A 17,067-nucleotide genomic window follows, 5' to 3' on the forward strand; every position below is an offset into this window, starting at 1 on the left:
TACTAGAGAACCCCAATTTGTGGTTAATTTCCCAAATGAGAGGAATGTCTCTCTCTTGAGGGTTCTGGGAGATTAACCCCTTTTCAGGGCTTCTCACTGCTCAGAGGAGATGGGCTTTGAGTAGTCTTTGGCAGCTCTGTCACCCAGGGGAAAAAGGGTGATAAATCCATGGGAGGCAAAGCAACAGGGTATCATGAAAGACCAGAGAAAGAGTAGATAGCCTTTTTCCAGTTACGTTTCAGTTGAGTGTTTAGGGAGCTAGTAAGTCAAAGAGAGGATGCCTGAGGTACTTGGTTTATCACTTAACGCGTTTACTTAATGTATGTCATGTCTGAGGCATTGTGCTGATCATTAATCTTTCATTTCCTTCAAGTATTATAAAATTCTGTTTCCTGACTTGGCCTTCTTCCTCTCCTTTGTTGTTTTTATTTTTATTTTTAATTTTTTTCATGGAGATTTGCATATTACTATCTTAGTCCATAGATAATTTTTTTCAGCAAAAACTCATCTATACCGAATTCCCTACAACTTCTATACTGAGAAGAAACTATAGTGAATAAAATACATATTCAGCAGGACTGGGACAATAGGGAAAAGACAAAGAGAAGATCCCTATAAAATAAGAGGAGAGGGAGTAGAACCAGGAGTTGGCAAAATGTAAAAGGCCATAATATTGAACACTATGAAAACGAGGAGAGCTCTAGAGTCAGGAAGCTAGGAAAGCAATCTTGACCCATTCTTTCCTGATGAAACTTCAGGAAAATAAATTTCATGTAACATTGAACATGTTTTCTGCCTTGTATTTAAGGAAAGTTTAGAGGGAAGAAAATACATTTTCAAAAATACTGAACATTAGCATGAGAGTTCACAAAATGACCTCTAGAGAGAAGCTACTATAAGGACCCCAGCTGCAGGGAAACAATAAGCTTGCCTCCTGTAGCCCCAGCCTCAGGAAAACTTGGCTCTTTGTGGTCCTCTTTGCCCCTTGTGCCTCTGTCCTGCAGCCACTTAGCGCTGCCTGTCTGGATCCAGCCCCACCACCTGCACTGGCTGCCTCAGTAGGCAGTTTGTATGCAGCCTTTACAAAAGCTATTTGTAGGCAGTTTGTATGTAGCCTTACAAAAGCTATTTGTAAAGGTCAATGCCTGCAACCTGCTGTGATCCTTTCTTCCCCACACCTCTTCCCACTCCTGGGTCCCCTGCACCACCCAGTAAATCAAAATACTCTGTTATTAAAAATTGACTGCAGTTTTTTTTTTTTTTTTTTTTTTTTATAAATGTACAATGTAGTAAGATATTCTTTAAAAAGGCACACTGATTTTTTTTTTTTCTGGCATATATATACCAAATGATAGTTCTCATTTTCATAAAGAAATATTATAAAATGTAAAAGTAAATTGAAATGCTTTGAGGAATAGTCCATTTCGGTATTACTACTTTTAGCTCTGTTGCTTTAACGTTTTGCTTTAAATTTATAAATTTTTGACCTCAATATTCTCAGAAACATTGAGGTTGCACAAAACTTTCGACATCAAACTTTTTAAAAATTCCCATCTACACTGTTCTGTTCAACTTTAACTCCAAATCAGGGACTCTTGACCTCAGACGTCAATAAATCTGGATTATAAGTCACAATAAAGGCTTCTCCAATCTTTCCTGTGTGGATATTCTTTGCACAGTGAAAAAAGCTAACCACTCAGATGTGACATAAATAAAATTTACAGATTCCTCAGAAAAGTAGGCAGGAGTTACTATGTTTAAATTACAGAAAGACACCGTAGCTTCTGTTACGTTTCCCTTTTGCTGTGAAGCTAGCTCACATGAATCCGCAATAATACTGGAATTTGCTCTTAGGAATCTGCAGGTTGGTGAAATCTTCAATACTCTCAACGAATTTTTCTTTTATTAAAAGGCCCCGTGAAAACCATCTTTCAAAAACTATTCACTCAAAATAATTTCAGAAGAAACTTCCCTAGATGCCTGAAAAACGACCAACCAGAGTCGGAGGTGGCCGCGAAGATTGCAACGCGGCAGCAGCAGTGCAAGACTCTGAAGGCACGAAAAGGCTCAGGCACATGACATCGGGACCGGCAAGGCGCTGGCACTTGAGTGCGGTGTCCGAGAGGTGACGCGTGCTCATCTGCTGCAGCCCCTCAGTCTAGGGGGTCCCTAGATCCCAGCAGCCTGGTCTCCGAAAAGTTCCGGCTATGCGTGAGGCTTTCATTTTCATTTGGATGGTAAAAGGGAATCTATCAGAACAGAGAACTTTATCAGACTGGCACAGAAGAAAGTCGGATGGCCAAGTCAGTGATGAGATTAGCCATGCAAACAGGAAACCTTTTTGGGGGGAAGAGTAATACACCTATGTGTTGTGAACTTGTGAAAAGAAACAAGTATTAAATCTCAGCTACGAGGAAATTATTTTGCTAATGTCTACCTAAAAACTGACATTTGGGAAAATAATCTCTTGGTTTATTCAGGAAGAAAGACAAGTGGATACAAATTCTTTTATCGTTAAAACCCAATCTAATCCTATTGCAGGTAGCCACTCAAATAAATGAAATCACCTAGGAATTTTAAAAGTATTTAAAATTTCACTAACTGATCACAGTTAGTGAATATTCATTGTTCTCAACAAGAAAAGTTATTTGAGAGGGCAATTTGGTGGTTATTTATAATTCTGAAATATATATACCCTGTAATATTATTACTACACAAGTTCTCATAGATGTACACAAGTATTTATGCATAAGGATACATATTGCTGCACTATTTCCAACTGAAAAAGAGAAAAAAATACATATTTTGGAGTAGGGGAATAGTTTTAAAAACTAGAGTTCATTTTACAAAACGTGATAAATACAAACTGCAGTCATGCACAGCATAATGCTTTGGTTGATGAGGGAACAAGTACAGGATGCCGTACAGCCTAGCGGTGTATAGTAGGCTATACTGTCTAGGTTTGTGTAAGTACACTTTACGATGTTCCCACAATGACAAAATGGCCTAAGAATGCATTTCTCTTAACTTATCCCTGTCGTTAAGGGACACATGACTATACATCTATATGTACTGATTCTGCACAGTTTTTCTTTATATCCGATGCAATAACAGTTCCTATTTTTCCTCTAGCATATTTATTATTGACAGATAGTGAAACACATAAAAACAAAAATAATTCTCTCTACATAAGAGCACAAAATTAAACAAAAATATCTAGTCAGTCTCATGGTATGTAAACTGTGTGTCTTTGCTACCAAGGTGTTAATTTACAATGATAGATATTGTTAAATCGAGCAATAAATTGAATCCTGTAATGCATATCATATGTATTCTCTCTCTAGGCAGAACTAAATATCAATTATAACGAGTCAAGTTGACTTATTTTATTCTTATAAAATATAATGGCATGTAGCCTAACTTTCATTTTCACTGTACGGAAATAGTAAATCTAAAGTTCTATTGTACGGGACTCCCTTTGTTCCCAGGTAGTATTTGTGTGTGCATGCCCAAAATGTCACTCATCCTTTTAGCATTATTATAAAAAGCTACAAAAAAATTCTACAGGATACAAAAGCCTTCAGCATATTCCAGTTTTGTGTTGCTAACGGTGGTTTTCACAGGGGCTTATAATAACCAAAGGGTTTTTGTTATTCATTTTCCTTAAGAATATGACTTCATATTTCTCAATTTAAAATAAGTATAATTATTTATTGAATAAAACTTGAATAAACTTGTATAAAAAAAAGAAAAATGTACAAACAAACAATATGTGCATAAAAACTCAAATCAAGTTTTATAAGCAACCATAACAAGTATTTTCAGTCTAGTTCAGAGAATAAAGGTAGACATGATAATAATGACATTAAGTGAAAAATTTTCACGAGAATTAAAATATCTTACATTTCTTGATTTGGACATTTTTAAGGAAGTATTAAATTAATATTCACCTGTGTGGGATGGAGAATATTTTGGTTAACAATGGCATATACCTGGATGATTTTTTTTTCACCAAAAAATGTATAGTTATGCATTTTCAAGAACATATAGAGAAAAATAATATGATTTTTTTTCTTTTCTTTTCTTTTTTTTTTAACTTAGAATATACACTCCATTGTCACCACTGAGGAACTTATTTTCTGGAATGTGTTTTTGTATATTGATCAGATTTATCTTTTTTCTACATCTCATATGTTTAACTATTTCAAACTTTATGAAGTTTTTCATTTATTATTCCATTCTATTTTTTGAAGACACATTAAGAAACTTAAGCTAGTGATGTAATTTTCCTTTAAAAATAAAAAAATTCTGAGGGTGAAGATAACCTCTCTCCTGGAGGTTCACAGAGTTGCATGGCAGGCAGAGGGCTTACCCTGGCCCCTCTGTGCAGAAGGCTGTGGATACTCAGTTCCCTTTCTTTTGCCAGCTAAAAACTGGTGCTCAGGGGTTGAGACCATTTGTTTTCACAGAGCCTCAGGGTATGGAGTTTGCTCTTTGGCAGGTTCTTGCCTCTAACTCAGAGGGGTCCCCTTCCTCGTCCCAAAGAGGAAGTGATGGATGTTTGACTGGTCACTGGATGAAGTTTCAAAGACAATGGCTAAATTTCTAGCAGCAATAGTGCTGCCTCACAACTCCTGCATGAGTTTGTTCCCATCCCGCCTGCTTCACCCTAGGTTGAAAATACTGTGGCCACACTGCATCTGCCAGAGGGACCTTCTTGCTGCTTCAGTCTGGCCCTGCAGGGATGGAGCCCCCATCTTTTGTCTTTGGTACAAGTAGGCCTGAGAATAGCGTCATTTTTGTAGTCCCTGAAGACCAGTTGTATCCCTCATCTCTCCCTCTGCCAAACTGAGGAAACCACAAGGCCTAGAGGTCTTTCTTAAGGTTTATGTAGACAAGGAGGGATCAGGGCAGCTGCTTTTCCCAGACTTTCACCAACCTGCCACCAGCGCAGTATATGTGTAGTAGAGATCAGAGACTCATGTTTCCACACTGCACCACCCAAATAGGTATACATTTTTTAAAAAGTTATTTATATTTATACATACTATAATCATCTCGTGAAACTATTCTGCAAAATCTCTTTCATATTGATCTCTTCAAAGGGGGAGGTTCTCAGAGAGGCTACCTGTAAGAACCCAAATGCCCCAAGGGATCACACCCTGATCCTTCTCAGCCACACCCACCCCAAGCCTCATGCGGTATGCTAAGTAGGGATTGTATTTTAAGCCAATCAGCCTTCCCTTAAAGCCCTATATATATGTGTGTGTGCTGCCTAATAAACCAGTGGATCGTCAACTGGTGTCAACTCGTCCTTTCACTACCCAACTGAGATTGAGCCTGTGGCAACACATTTTTTTCTCTGCCTCACAGGATGGGGATGGGGGGTTCTGCCTGGTCTGTTCTTGCACAGTTGGTGCTGAAGATGGTGTATTACTTAGGATGCAGACCCACTTTGGACCCTGGGTCTCCTGTGGAAATACATAAGTAGAGGTGAGAAAAATAAAATTTTTCAACTAGATTATTGGGGTATTGTTTATTTCTAGCTTCCACAAGCCAACCACCTAGAACTTTGACCAAATCTTGGTTTCAGGCTCTCAAGTTCTCAGCTTTATTGGAAAAGATAACAAAGCAGAGTTTGATAAGAGCATTGCTTTCAAACAGCCCCACCCTGTTTTCAGCTGGATGATGGCAGTAGCAACCAGCGAAAAGTTCAAAAGAAGGTGAAACTCAAAACTGAACATTTCTGCTCACCTTGGTATTGCTTTCTAGAGGCAACTTTGAAGGTTTTTGTGTAGATTTTTCTCAGGGAAGGTGGTGATCCTTATTCGTCTATGCAGGACTAGAATTTAGCACAAATAGCTTTGAAAACTGAGAATAAACCATCCCCTTTTCTCCCAAACAAATGGGACACAAACATATATAAATTTTACTTTCTGATTCCACAAGTATTGTAATTTCAACATTTTGTTAAATACAGAAAAAAAGAAAAACTAATGAAATCACTTTAATCTCATCATCCCTAGAGAAACTTTATAAATATTTTGGAAAAAGATATTTTATTAATAAATATGGATTTCTATACTTCACTGAGGAAAAGATAGTGCTAGAAAATGGGTTAAGAATTGAAAATAAAGCCCTTAGGAAGTTGTTTTTAACAATGGTGAGTACCCATGAAAGAGCAGAGGTAATTTTGGAATTCAAGATCATTTTTAAAAAGCACAATTGTAAAAACTTACCAGATTATCCAGTTGGAATGTGTATATACACATATTTCTCACTCCTTCCAAAAGCTGCATTCCCAGAGTGGAATTTCTTGAAGTGAAAAAGCATCAGGAAAAGGAAGCACTAAGATTTAATGATCAAGTTTTGGCAGAGTGTAAATATGAGTTATTTCTTTTTAAAGTATTATTTCTCATTTTTTCATTGTTGTTTCCATTTTGTGATAATGCAAGTTATAAACTAAGTTGACCCTAGCGTGGTCCCTGAGCTGGAGCTACTTGGCTTTTCTCCCCTGTACCCCTGAGCTGTGGCAATGCCAGGCACAGAATCCTATTTTCTGCCCTTGCTGGGAGGCCTTGGGAGGCTTGATCTGGAATGTGAGAGGCAGGAGAAATCTTCATTCTGGACTGGGGGCCAAAGGTGTTTTTACATTGCATTAAAATACAAAAAGAAATTAATAACTAAACTACTCTCTACATGACAGATTAGAATTAAAGCCAATCTCAGGTAAAACATCTCCAAATTTTCTAAGATGTTTACTAAAATTTAGATTAATGGAGCCTTTTCTACTATTTTACAAGAAAATTAAAATACTCCAAAAAATTAGATATAAAGTTCACATTTGGGGGTTCATTTGTTGTAAGATCAGTGGGTCTTGATGAGATGATGTTCATAAGAGGTTTGTGTATAGAGATTAGGTAAGGTTTTAATCCAATCTTTTTCTCCATTTTAAATAAACCTAATCTTCCATATTAAAACCTAGCAGAAGTCCCAAGAAATGCAATCACTTTGAAGAAATGGGTGTGGTTTTCAGAGTCGATATAAAGATACACAAGGAGCTAAGCTCATTCTTCTTCAGAGCAGAGTGCCTTTGGAAGTGGCCTCGGAGACTTCTGAAGGCTACCACTACCACACTGAGAGCCTTGATCACTGAGCTCACTTTATATCATTACTTCTACAGCAAGCATCAGTGGGGCCACAGATAATCACTTAGGTGAGTACCCAAGTTACAGAAGAGTGGTTCCTGCTACTTTCTCAAACCAAAACTGACAAAATTTCCTAATTTGAATTTATCAACAAACTGAGGTTCTTTCTATAAAATTATGTCATTTGCTTACTTCAAAAAATCATCCCATTCCTATTTTGCCATTTCTCTTGGTATATACTTTGATATTAAAGTGATGATTAAATTTAGTTCTATCATTTATGTATTTCGTAGTTGTTCCTATGTATTGTAAGGATTCAGAAAGTAGTTGTAAGATGCCTTGTAAGTTTGTACTTTCTATAGATCCTAACTTTTATTGACATTATTTTATGCTATGTGTAGTGCTTAAATGTATTACCTTCTGCTCTAAAAGTGGTACATACACATACACACGAGAGAATATTCTATAATATGTAAGTAGATAATGCACGAATGGTTTAAGAAAAATATTATTTTAGAGTAGCAAATATTGTTTCTTCAGAAACATCATTTTTCTGACATGAATTTTAAAGAAGCCAGGAAGTGGTTGGGCATGAACCAACCATGGGGTGATACTGGTGACCATGCAGAAATATCAGGAATTAGAGGGACATCTTTCTTTATCTAGTGTACAAATGAGGACTGTTTTTAAGCAAAGTGCATTTAAAAAGCATGGTTTGTTTTCTGGTGCTGATTATAATTACTTACATGATAATTACATCATTTTCCAACGTAAAGGGATGCTTGATAACAGTTTTAAAGACTTGGTAGATGTAGCTATTCTCTTTTGTGGTTTGTTTGATTACATGGGTATAAAGAAGGGCTGGCAAATTCAATGGATTAGTATATTCATGTCAGATTCTGGCTGAAATCTGGTCTACTTTTATAATGTTTAGGTTAATCACTAATCGTTATGTATTTGGAATTTGGGGTTTGGGGGTGGTGGATTCTGACTGATATAGAGGACATCAAAGGAGAAATTTATGACAAATAAAATAATGATCGTAAAAGCTCAGTTGCCTGCCCTTGGCTAACCTAATCACTGGCAATGAGCACTGTGATTGATTTTCAGAGCATTCAGGACCCACTGTCTAAAGATATAAATTTGGTCAAGCTCTTGAAGCTCAGGCTATTTGGAGAAAAGTCACACCTCAGTAAAACTGAAAATTTTTTTATGTAGAAGGAGGATTAGAATATGGACACCTGTTAGACAGGCAACCAAAAATGTCTTCTACACATGCTGAGAGCTCTCTTTGTGCCTTAATTTTCTATATGAAAGTAGAATTATTATTGAGTCACAATTTAAGTCAGATTTAGGCCATTGTCTTTCCAGGACAAGAGAATAAATACTTGTAATTTTCTTTTCTCAGAATAATGAATTCAGACATCCTACAAGCCTTCCAGAAAGAGCTCACCTGCCTCACCTGCTTGAACTACCTTATAGACCCAGTCACCATAGGCTGTGGGCACAGCTTTTGCAGACCCTGTCTCTTCCTTTCCTGGGAAGAAGCCCAAACTCCTGCTTACTGCCCAGAGTGCAGGGAACCATCACAGCAGAAAGACTTCAAAACCAATATTCTTCTGAAGAATCTGGTGTCTGTTGCCAGAAAAGCCACTCTCTGGCAATTCCTGAGTTCTGAGGAACACATGTGTGGGACCCACAAGGAGACAAAGAAGATCTTCTGTGAAGAGGACAAGAACCTGCTGTGTGTGCTGTGCTCTCACTCTCAGGGGCACGAGGCTCACAGACACTGTTCCATTGAAGAGGCTGCTGAGGAACACCGGGTAAGTGGTGCCTCTGAGGGTACTATGGAAGCCGGGAGCTTGTATAGCTAAGAGATTATAAGGACAAACAGGATCATGATGATGATGATGACTTCATTCTTTACTGAGCACATACTGTTCTAGGTAGCAATGATAAAGTTGTAAATAAAATACACGGGTAGAACTGCCTTCATGGAGCTTGCATTTCACAGGGGAAGTAATAATTTGTTTATATGCTATAATTCTCAAGGTACTGTAAAGCACTCATTATCAGAAAGGGTTGCTGATCACCAAAACTAAACTTCAAAAGGCTTGTATATAGGGTACGTATTTACTAACACTGATAATTAGTAGGGTAAAGTACGTTAAAATTAGCAGGGGGCAGCATCAGTAGATCCAAATTCTGATGCAGGATGCCAACACTATCTGAAAATTAGCCATGCTTATTTGCCATTTTCCCTAAGCAAATGGTTAAATTTTATTTTGTGGTTGTACAGCCTGAAATATTTTAAAATTTATAATTATTTGGGGTCAACAAGGAAACATTATGATCCTTTCACTTTCTCTAAAGTAATTATATCTAGCAACATCCCTTGATTCATCATCAGGGGTCTGAAACCTAAATCTATTTTTCTCTCTGGTGCACAAATTCATTTATTTGTAAAATGTATTTATTTTACAGGAGAAGCTCTTAAAGCAAATAAGATCTTTATGGGAAAAGATCCAAGAAAACCAGAGAAAGCTGGGTGAAGAGAGCAGTGCAACAGATCAGTGGATTGTAAGTATAACACTGTATTTTCTTCAGAATCAGCCTGAGACAGATATGCTGGAGACTCATCCATTCATCATTTGAGCTGAAACCATTATGGTCAGAATTTTAGGAAGATCTCTTCTGATGGCTTCTAATCCTGAGTACAACGCAACATTACTACTAAAAAAAAATAAAAATAAAAAACTGATCAGGATATGGGACAGGGAGATTTTATACTCAAGACTTATTTACTAACACAGAGATCAGAATATATCATAGAAATATTTGTGAATCAACCATAAATTCCAGTGGCTTGCATGTAGTCTTTCAGATTTGAGAAATTATAAAGAAATTATCAATGGAAAGTGTAGTGGATTGAATTATTTCCCCCCAAAACTCACTGAGGCTTGAATTGTCGATCTCAAGTTTTATGTATTAGAAACTTAGCCCCCACTGTGACTGTTAAGAAGGTGGGAAATCCTATTATGGTAATTGAAAGGTGGAGCCTTGAAGAGGTGATTGGATTGTAGGACCCTGCAGTAGTGAATAGATTAAAAATGGTGGTCAGGGGCACAGTTCTGAGGGCTTTAAAAGAAGAGGAGAGTCTCTCTCTCTCTCTCTCTCTCTCTCTCACTCTCACTCACTCTCCTCTCTCTCTTTCTCTCTCTCTCTCCCTTTCTCTCCTCCCACCATCTTGTAATATGAGACCCCTCGGTCACTGTCGCCACCACCAGATGGACTTTGGACTGTAAGCAATAAATTTCATTTTTCTTTTTAAATCACCCAGTTTCAGGTATTTTGTTATAAGCAACATAAACGGCCTAATGTTTCAAAAATTCATGAAGTGGATGAAATTGGTTTGAGAGAAGAACGGTTTGGCTCTCCATATAGTTAATAAATGAAGGAAAGAGAAGAATGGATTTATGGTTTCTGAGAAGTAGGAGGACATGAATTTATGTAGCATATTGGTAGAAGACATGAGTCAGAAATAGGTGAGGTTCAGGAGGAGAACAAAGTCAGCCTGGGTATGTAATGTAGGAAATCCATCTTCTTGCAGAGCTATGTGTATGTACTGGCAGAGATGACTGCCGCTGAGTATAAGAAGATGCATCTTGTTCTTCACCAGGAAGAAAAACAGCATTTAAACAGACTCATAATGGAAGGCAAATGGATTTTACAGCAACTCAAGAAAAATAAAGCCAAAATGGTTCAAAAGAAGAAAGACCTAAGAGAAATGTTTAAGGAGCTGATGAAAATGTGCCATAAACCCGATGTGGATCTGCTCCAGGTAAGAACTGAGGACATGCCTGAAAATCTTTTATATTATTTGAAGTCCACACCTTTGGCCACACTATTTATTTAGTACTAAAGATATACTTACTAATCTCATGCATCTATGGCAGGGATCTTTCCCAATTAGAAATAATACAGTCAAATTACAACTCCTATCCTGACAATGAATAAGCAAGCTTTGTGGAATTATGACAGTAGATTCCTCAGGAAATATTCATTTCTAAAATTCTTCTTGTAGCTTGCTTATCAAAAAAACCAGAAAAGAAAAACTTATTCATGGCCATTTAATTTTTGTCTCCAATCGTGCAATGTAGAGAAATTTGGGGAAAGTGAACACTTATTTCCTTTTTGAATGTTCTAAGTTCTAATTGCCCTTAATTTGTAGCATATTGCACTTTGGGGACAAGCCCTGAGGAAGACACTTTGCAGACACTTGATGGTTTCAGCAATGTGCAGTCAGTACCCATTCTCTGCTTTCTTTATTCACTTTCAAGAGTTCTGAATTCACCAAGAACTTAGATTCTGTCAATACGTTACACTGGAATTACCTTTAGAGAGGACAAGGAAAATTGACCAAAAGGTTTAAAGGTGGTACTTTCCCAAACCCAAATGCTGGGTGGGCAGAATAGTTTGTTTTTGAAGAAGTGTAATCATTTCTTTCTTTTTTTCTTTCTTTTTTTTTTTTTTACAGGATTTGGGAGATATATTAACAAGGTAAGTCTGTCTTCATTGCAAACTGGGGTATCATCAGAGGAATGAAGAAGATCAAGCTGTTTGTTTCAAAAGTGAAGACAAACTATTATATAGGTTACTGTCAATTGTTTGCATATGCATGTGTTTGTGTACATTTTATTAAATATGAATTTCTGTTGTTATTTATCAAGAGTTAGCCTTCTCCTCTCCGCCCCGACCCATGGCTGATGGATGTATTTGTGTCTGGGATCAATACAGAAGTTTCTAGAAGACAGCTATCTATGATGTTAGATTGCAGGTCATTAACACTGAGGTGCATGGATTAGTTTTTCTTAGGTTGTAGGTGAGAGAATTAGGCAAAGAAAAAAAGTAAGGAAGATTCCGTAAAAGTGGCACAATCCTATCTATGATTGTGGAGGTATCCTACAATACCAGTAAAGGGTTTTGATGAAGAATTTTCTATTGAATTATTACATCTTTTCTTAAATTCCGTGATTAAGTCTTTGGTATCAGAAAGATTAATTGCATTTTCCTCCTTATAGGAGTGAGTCTGTGCAGCTGCATATGCCCCAGCCTGTGAACTTAGAGCTCACTCCTCAACCTATCCCTGGACTAATAAACAGACTCAACCACTTCCGAGGTGAGTGTTGGTCTATTGGAGGGACCACACAGTGCCATTTAATAATGATTTTCTATAGGAAATCTTTCTCTTTTTATTGATATCTTATCTAGTAGAGAAGGACAGCTTGTATACAGGCATTTATAGTCATATTTAGTTACATAGCCCCTATGATAATATTTAGAAAAATACATGATAGCTGGTGTAATGGTAAATGTGATTCAACTGTCTTATAATACTTACATAATAAGGAATAGGAAAACCCAAAAAAGGGCTCTCTGAGCCCCGGAAGTGTTATTACGTACAATGTCAATTGTTCACTGAATCATACTAATGAGTATTAAATCAAGATATTGCAATTTTAAGTGAAGTTAATTATGGCAATTGGGCTATTGATTTTATATTTTAAAAATATTTTTCTGTAATGTTTCTTAGTAATTGAACTTGTAATGTGCATTACAATTGATATAATAAGAAAAAAAATACTTGACTAAACATAAAATAACTAAATGCAGAAAACAATTTATGAACAACACAGATAAAGCAAATTGTCAGTTCAGGCAGTATAGAGAACTCTATGGTAGACATGACCTTGAGGGTTAGTTTAGCAGAAAGAGGAAGGAAGACTAAGGGATCAGATGGAACCAGATATAAAAGGCAGAAAATTCTTAGCGGTAAAGCATTTCTAAGAAGGTATATTTAGATTTTCTTCTTAAATGTAAATTTGCTTGCTTTACTGGAATATTATGATAATCCCTGATAAAGTAATGACCATTTATTTAGGTCTAAGATGTATTTTTTTTCTTTTTTTTTTTTTTTCTGTGAGAAGGGCTGGTGGGGGTTAGTTATATTGCTATGGACTTGCCACAATGCACAGGTCTCCAGATTTTCAGGTGTCATGAAAAGTAACCCTCCAGAAGTAACCTTTATAATCTATAAATTTTTAGAACATTTTTTCATTGTGTTTAGGTATTTGTTTCTTCTATAGTTTTACATACCTCTTGAATTTAATATTTTTCTAGCGAGAACTGTGTTTCTAATCTTGGTCTATTTTTGTTTCCAGTAAGACTCTATGTACATCCTCTCATCTCACAGGGATAAAAACTGATTTTGACTAGAATATTCTCTTCTTCCCACAGTGAAAATTTTCTTCAATAATGAAATGACCAATCACAACATCAGGCTGTTTGACGATGTGAAAAGTTTGAGTTCTAGATGTGACTATCAGGATGCCTCTTTGAATTCTGATAGATCAAACTATCTTGCTGCATGGGGAGCCCAGAGCTTCGCCTCTGGGAAACATTACTGGGAGCTGGATGTGGACGATTCCTGGGACTGGGCTCTAGGAGTCTGTAAGGATTCCTGGATAAGGAAGAATGGCACACTGATTGAATCTGATGACATATTTCTTCTTTTATGTGTGAATGAGGGTAATCATTACACTCTCTTGACCACCTCTCCCATGCTTTCTCACTATATGGAGAAACCTGTGGGCAGGGTCGGTGTGTTCCTTGATTTTGAGAGTGGAAGTGTGAGTTTTTTGAATGTTGCCAGAAGTTCCCTCATATGGAAATATCCCACTGGCTCTTTCAATTTCCCTGTGAGGCCTTTCTTTCATACAGGCCACACATGATTAGAGATAGTCGCAAACCTGGCTTTATGCCTGGGAATTCTACATATGAGAGATTCTTTCTCAGTTGAAGCAAATCAATACTTGACTGTCTTTTAAGTTTTTTCTATTTTAATGTAGCCACACTTTATTGTTATTAAATACTCGTATAAAGATAGTGTGAAATGCAAAATTGTATTGCTCAATTTTCTTTGAATTAAAAACATCTCCTGTGTTCCATACCTAAAATATATACTGTGCTTGCTCACCTGCTTTGTGAGCTTGCTGGAGTTCTGAAAATATAAGGCTGTGTGATTCCAATTTAATGGTCTGATGCAGGAACACAGCTTGCACATCACGGACACACCTGGTTTCCTATAATGCCGATGCCAGTCTGAGATCTCTATCCTGCTGATATAGTAAATTGTATTCACCCTTAGGGAGAAGAAAAATATGTATTTAATCTTCACTTATCTTCAAGATCAGAAGAGGCCTTTCTTTATATAAATTCCAAATAGCTGGTTCTTTCATAACAGTATAAATTACAAAAAATATTGGAAGTATCTCATAGTCAGGTTATATTCCCAGCAGGTAACACAACATCTAGGACGTAATGGGCACTTAACAAATGTCAAGCTAGGGCTTAGGGTTCACAAACCCTTCAAGCCCGTTGTACAGACTGGGTCACAAACCCCTCACACACAGGTCCACGAGCTAGGTAATAGGAAAAAACCTATAGCCTGGGTAAAAAATTAATAGGCTTTATTTAGAGGTACAAGCAGACGCCCTAGGGGCCTCCAGGAGCGTTCCAAGGGGGCGGCGGCATCACGTATCAGAACCGTTAGTCCTTTCTGCTTAAGTCCATAACCCAGGACAACTGGGTGCCCATAACAATTACATTAGATAATAACCAAGAAACACCTGGGCATACGTGGCTATTTACATCAAATGCTTGGCAAAATTCTGAACATCTGAGGGGCCCTGACAATTTTCCCATATTTTCCCTACACAAATATTTGATGAATAAATAAATGTGGGAGATTACTACCTTTATTTTTAATGTTAATTTACAGGGTATTGCTCCATAATCTTCACTGAATTGTATTTCTGAAAGGAAGAGAGTTATTTCTGAAACGATATGGTTCAAAAGGTTTCCAACTAATATTAGTGAACAGTAATAAAATGAAATGCTATTAAACATTAAAAAGACTTCTAAAATATAAGTAAATCAACTGGATAAGAAATGTTAAGGACAATATAGAATAAATAAATGATTGAAGCCTAGCAGTGTTTAAAGTTCTGTTCCAGCTTCAGCAGAATCAGTATCTTCTGGAACTTGTTAAAAATGCAAATTTTGGGGTCACACTCAAAACCTACTGAATGAAAATCCGTGTCCACGTGCCTGCAATCTGGTTCAACCAAGTCTTACAGGTGATTCTGATGAATGCTAAAGTTTGAGAAATACTAATTAAGCTGATTTACAGATGCAAAGGCTGAGTACATTTCTTTACCTGAGAACAAAAGTATGATTAAACTCGTTTTGATTCCATAGAATTAAGTATGTATTTCTTAGTGAAGAAAAATAATGTGAGAGATTAACATTTTAAACAGAATGTTGGGGGTTCAGAAAATAAGACGATCATTTTGAATAACATTTTGTTTTCATGGAACATACCCACAGTCTTTTATTTTTTGAGTCATTTCTGTGCTACAATTGAGAAAACATCTCCTTTCTTCCATTTAGAAAATTCAGGAACTAGACAATAGGCAAAAAAATAATCCAGATATAAGTAGGTCAAAAATTAATGAGTTCAACTTACCTTCTTGTATGTTAGTGAGAAAAAACATTGCAATCAAATATGCAGTTTTGTTATTTTTGTATTATTTAAAATATGTATTCTGAGATATCTATGGCTGATGATATGGTGTGAGGACACTATAGCAATTAAGCCATGTGCCATTGGTGTAGCCATGCAGAAGAAAGTCCCCAGAAACCAAATAGCAAGGCCCAGACCCACATGATGCATAAATGCTAATTTATGACTGAGGAGGCAGGCATTGCAAATGTATGTCAAAAGAACAAATTTCTCAATATGTTCTGGTATTTATTTAATATCATCCACAAAAACAATTTTAGATGCATTAAGATGTGTGAAAGGCAAATTCATCATTTAAAAAATTAATATTAGGAAAATATCCTTTTGGCTCTGTATTAGAAAGTGATTTCTTAATTAAAAAAAATAAGCAAAAGGTAAATAAGGAAAATAATGGTCAGTTTGGCTACAAAAAATAATGATTTCTTTTATTAAAAGACACCATAATTGAATACAAATTCTGGGAAAAATACTGTGATACCTAAACCTGAAAAAAAAAAGTGTCCCAAATATATAAGAAATGACAGAAATTCCATAAGGCACATATATACACACCCCTTCACCAATTTACCAAAAGTACAAAAGCCAGAGCAATTAGTTTACGCAAAAAAGTACCGAAATTAGGTTAGCTCAGTTGGTTAGAACATGGTGTTACAACATCAAGATCAAGGGTTCGGTTCCTTGTAACAGCCAGCTGCCAAAAAAAGAAAGTGCTAACATATATGTAAAAAATGCTTACATTCATTGGTAATCAGAGAAGTGAAAAATATGAAATAAAAAGTTACTGCCTTTACATAAACATTAAAAAATATTAAGTATTAATCACAGATCCACAGCTGTCTAAGAAGGACTGGCTCTGGCAAGATCTGCTAGAGTCTTAGGGTCTTATCAGACCCTAGTGCAGTGGCCTTCCCAGTAAACACAGGATTACAGCAGGAAGATGCTGGGCTCCTCTTGAAAAGGATTCAGAGAAAGCAAAGGGAAAGACAAACCGACAGTGTCCACAAACCAGCCATCTGACTCAAGTCTAGTCTTTTCATCTCTTAGTGTTGCTTGACCACAAGTTCTGAGCTTTGTAAAAGTAAGTCCCATTTTAATCCCTACCAAACAGTAGCAGACAATCAGACCTCTTGGTTCCCTTCACCCAGGCCCAAGAGCAGGAGGCCAAGAAAACTGAGGTGTCCCTTTTCTGCCCCACCAAAGCTTTCTTAGGAGGCTTTCCTTTCTGAGAATACAACCTATGTCAAAGATGATCACAAAGGATGACTTTGTACATTT

General features: G+C 36.7%; 1 protein-coding gene across 1 annotated transcript; it reads left to right on the forward strand.

The window, feature by feature from the left end:
- Window positions 1–8,560: 8,560 nt before the first annotated feature.
- Window positions 8,561–13,939, forward strand: LOC134376222 (tripartite motif-containing protein 43-like). The gene is made up of 6 exons (XM_063094847.1): window positions 8,561–8,971; window positions 9,633–9,728; window positions 10,759–10,989; window positions 11,686–11,708; window positions 12,230–12,327; window positions 13,446–13,939. The coding sequence occupies exons 1-6, from the start codon at window positions 8,561–8,563 to the stop codon at window positions 13,937–13,939; spliced, it is 1,353 nt and encodes a 450-aa protein (XP_062950917.1).
- The last annotated feature ends 3,128 nt before the right edge of the window (window positions 13,940–17,067 follow it).

Source organism: Cynocephalus volans, chromosome 4, assembly GCF_027409185.1.
Source record: "Cynocephalus volans isolate mCynVol1 chromosome 4, mCynVol1.pri, whole genome shotgun sequence".
NCBI classification, from domain to species: domain Eukaryota; kingdom Metazoa; phylum Chordata; class Mammalia; order Dermoptera; family Cynocephalidae; genus Cynocephalus; species Cynocephalus volans.

Bases quoted from the DNA above. Each gene is read 5' to 3' on its own strand.
- LOC134376222 (XM_063094847.1), top strand. From the start codon at position 8,561: ATGAATTCAGACATCCTACAAGCCTTCCAGAAAGAGCTCACCTGCCTC. The intron at 11,709-12,229 runs GTAAGTCTGTCT...TCCTCCTTATAG, and splicing joins TTGGGAGATATATTAACAAG to GAGTGAGTCTGTGCAGCTGC. The intron at 12,328-13,445 runs GTGAGTGTTGGT...TTCTTCCCACAG, and splicing joins CAGACTCAACCACTTCCGAG to TGAAAATTTTCTTCAATAAT.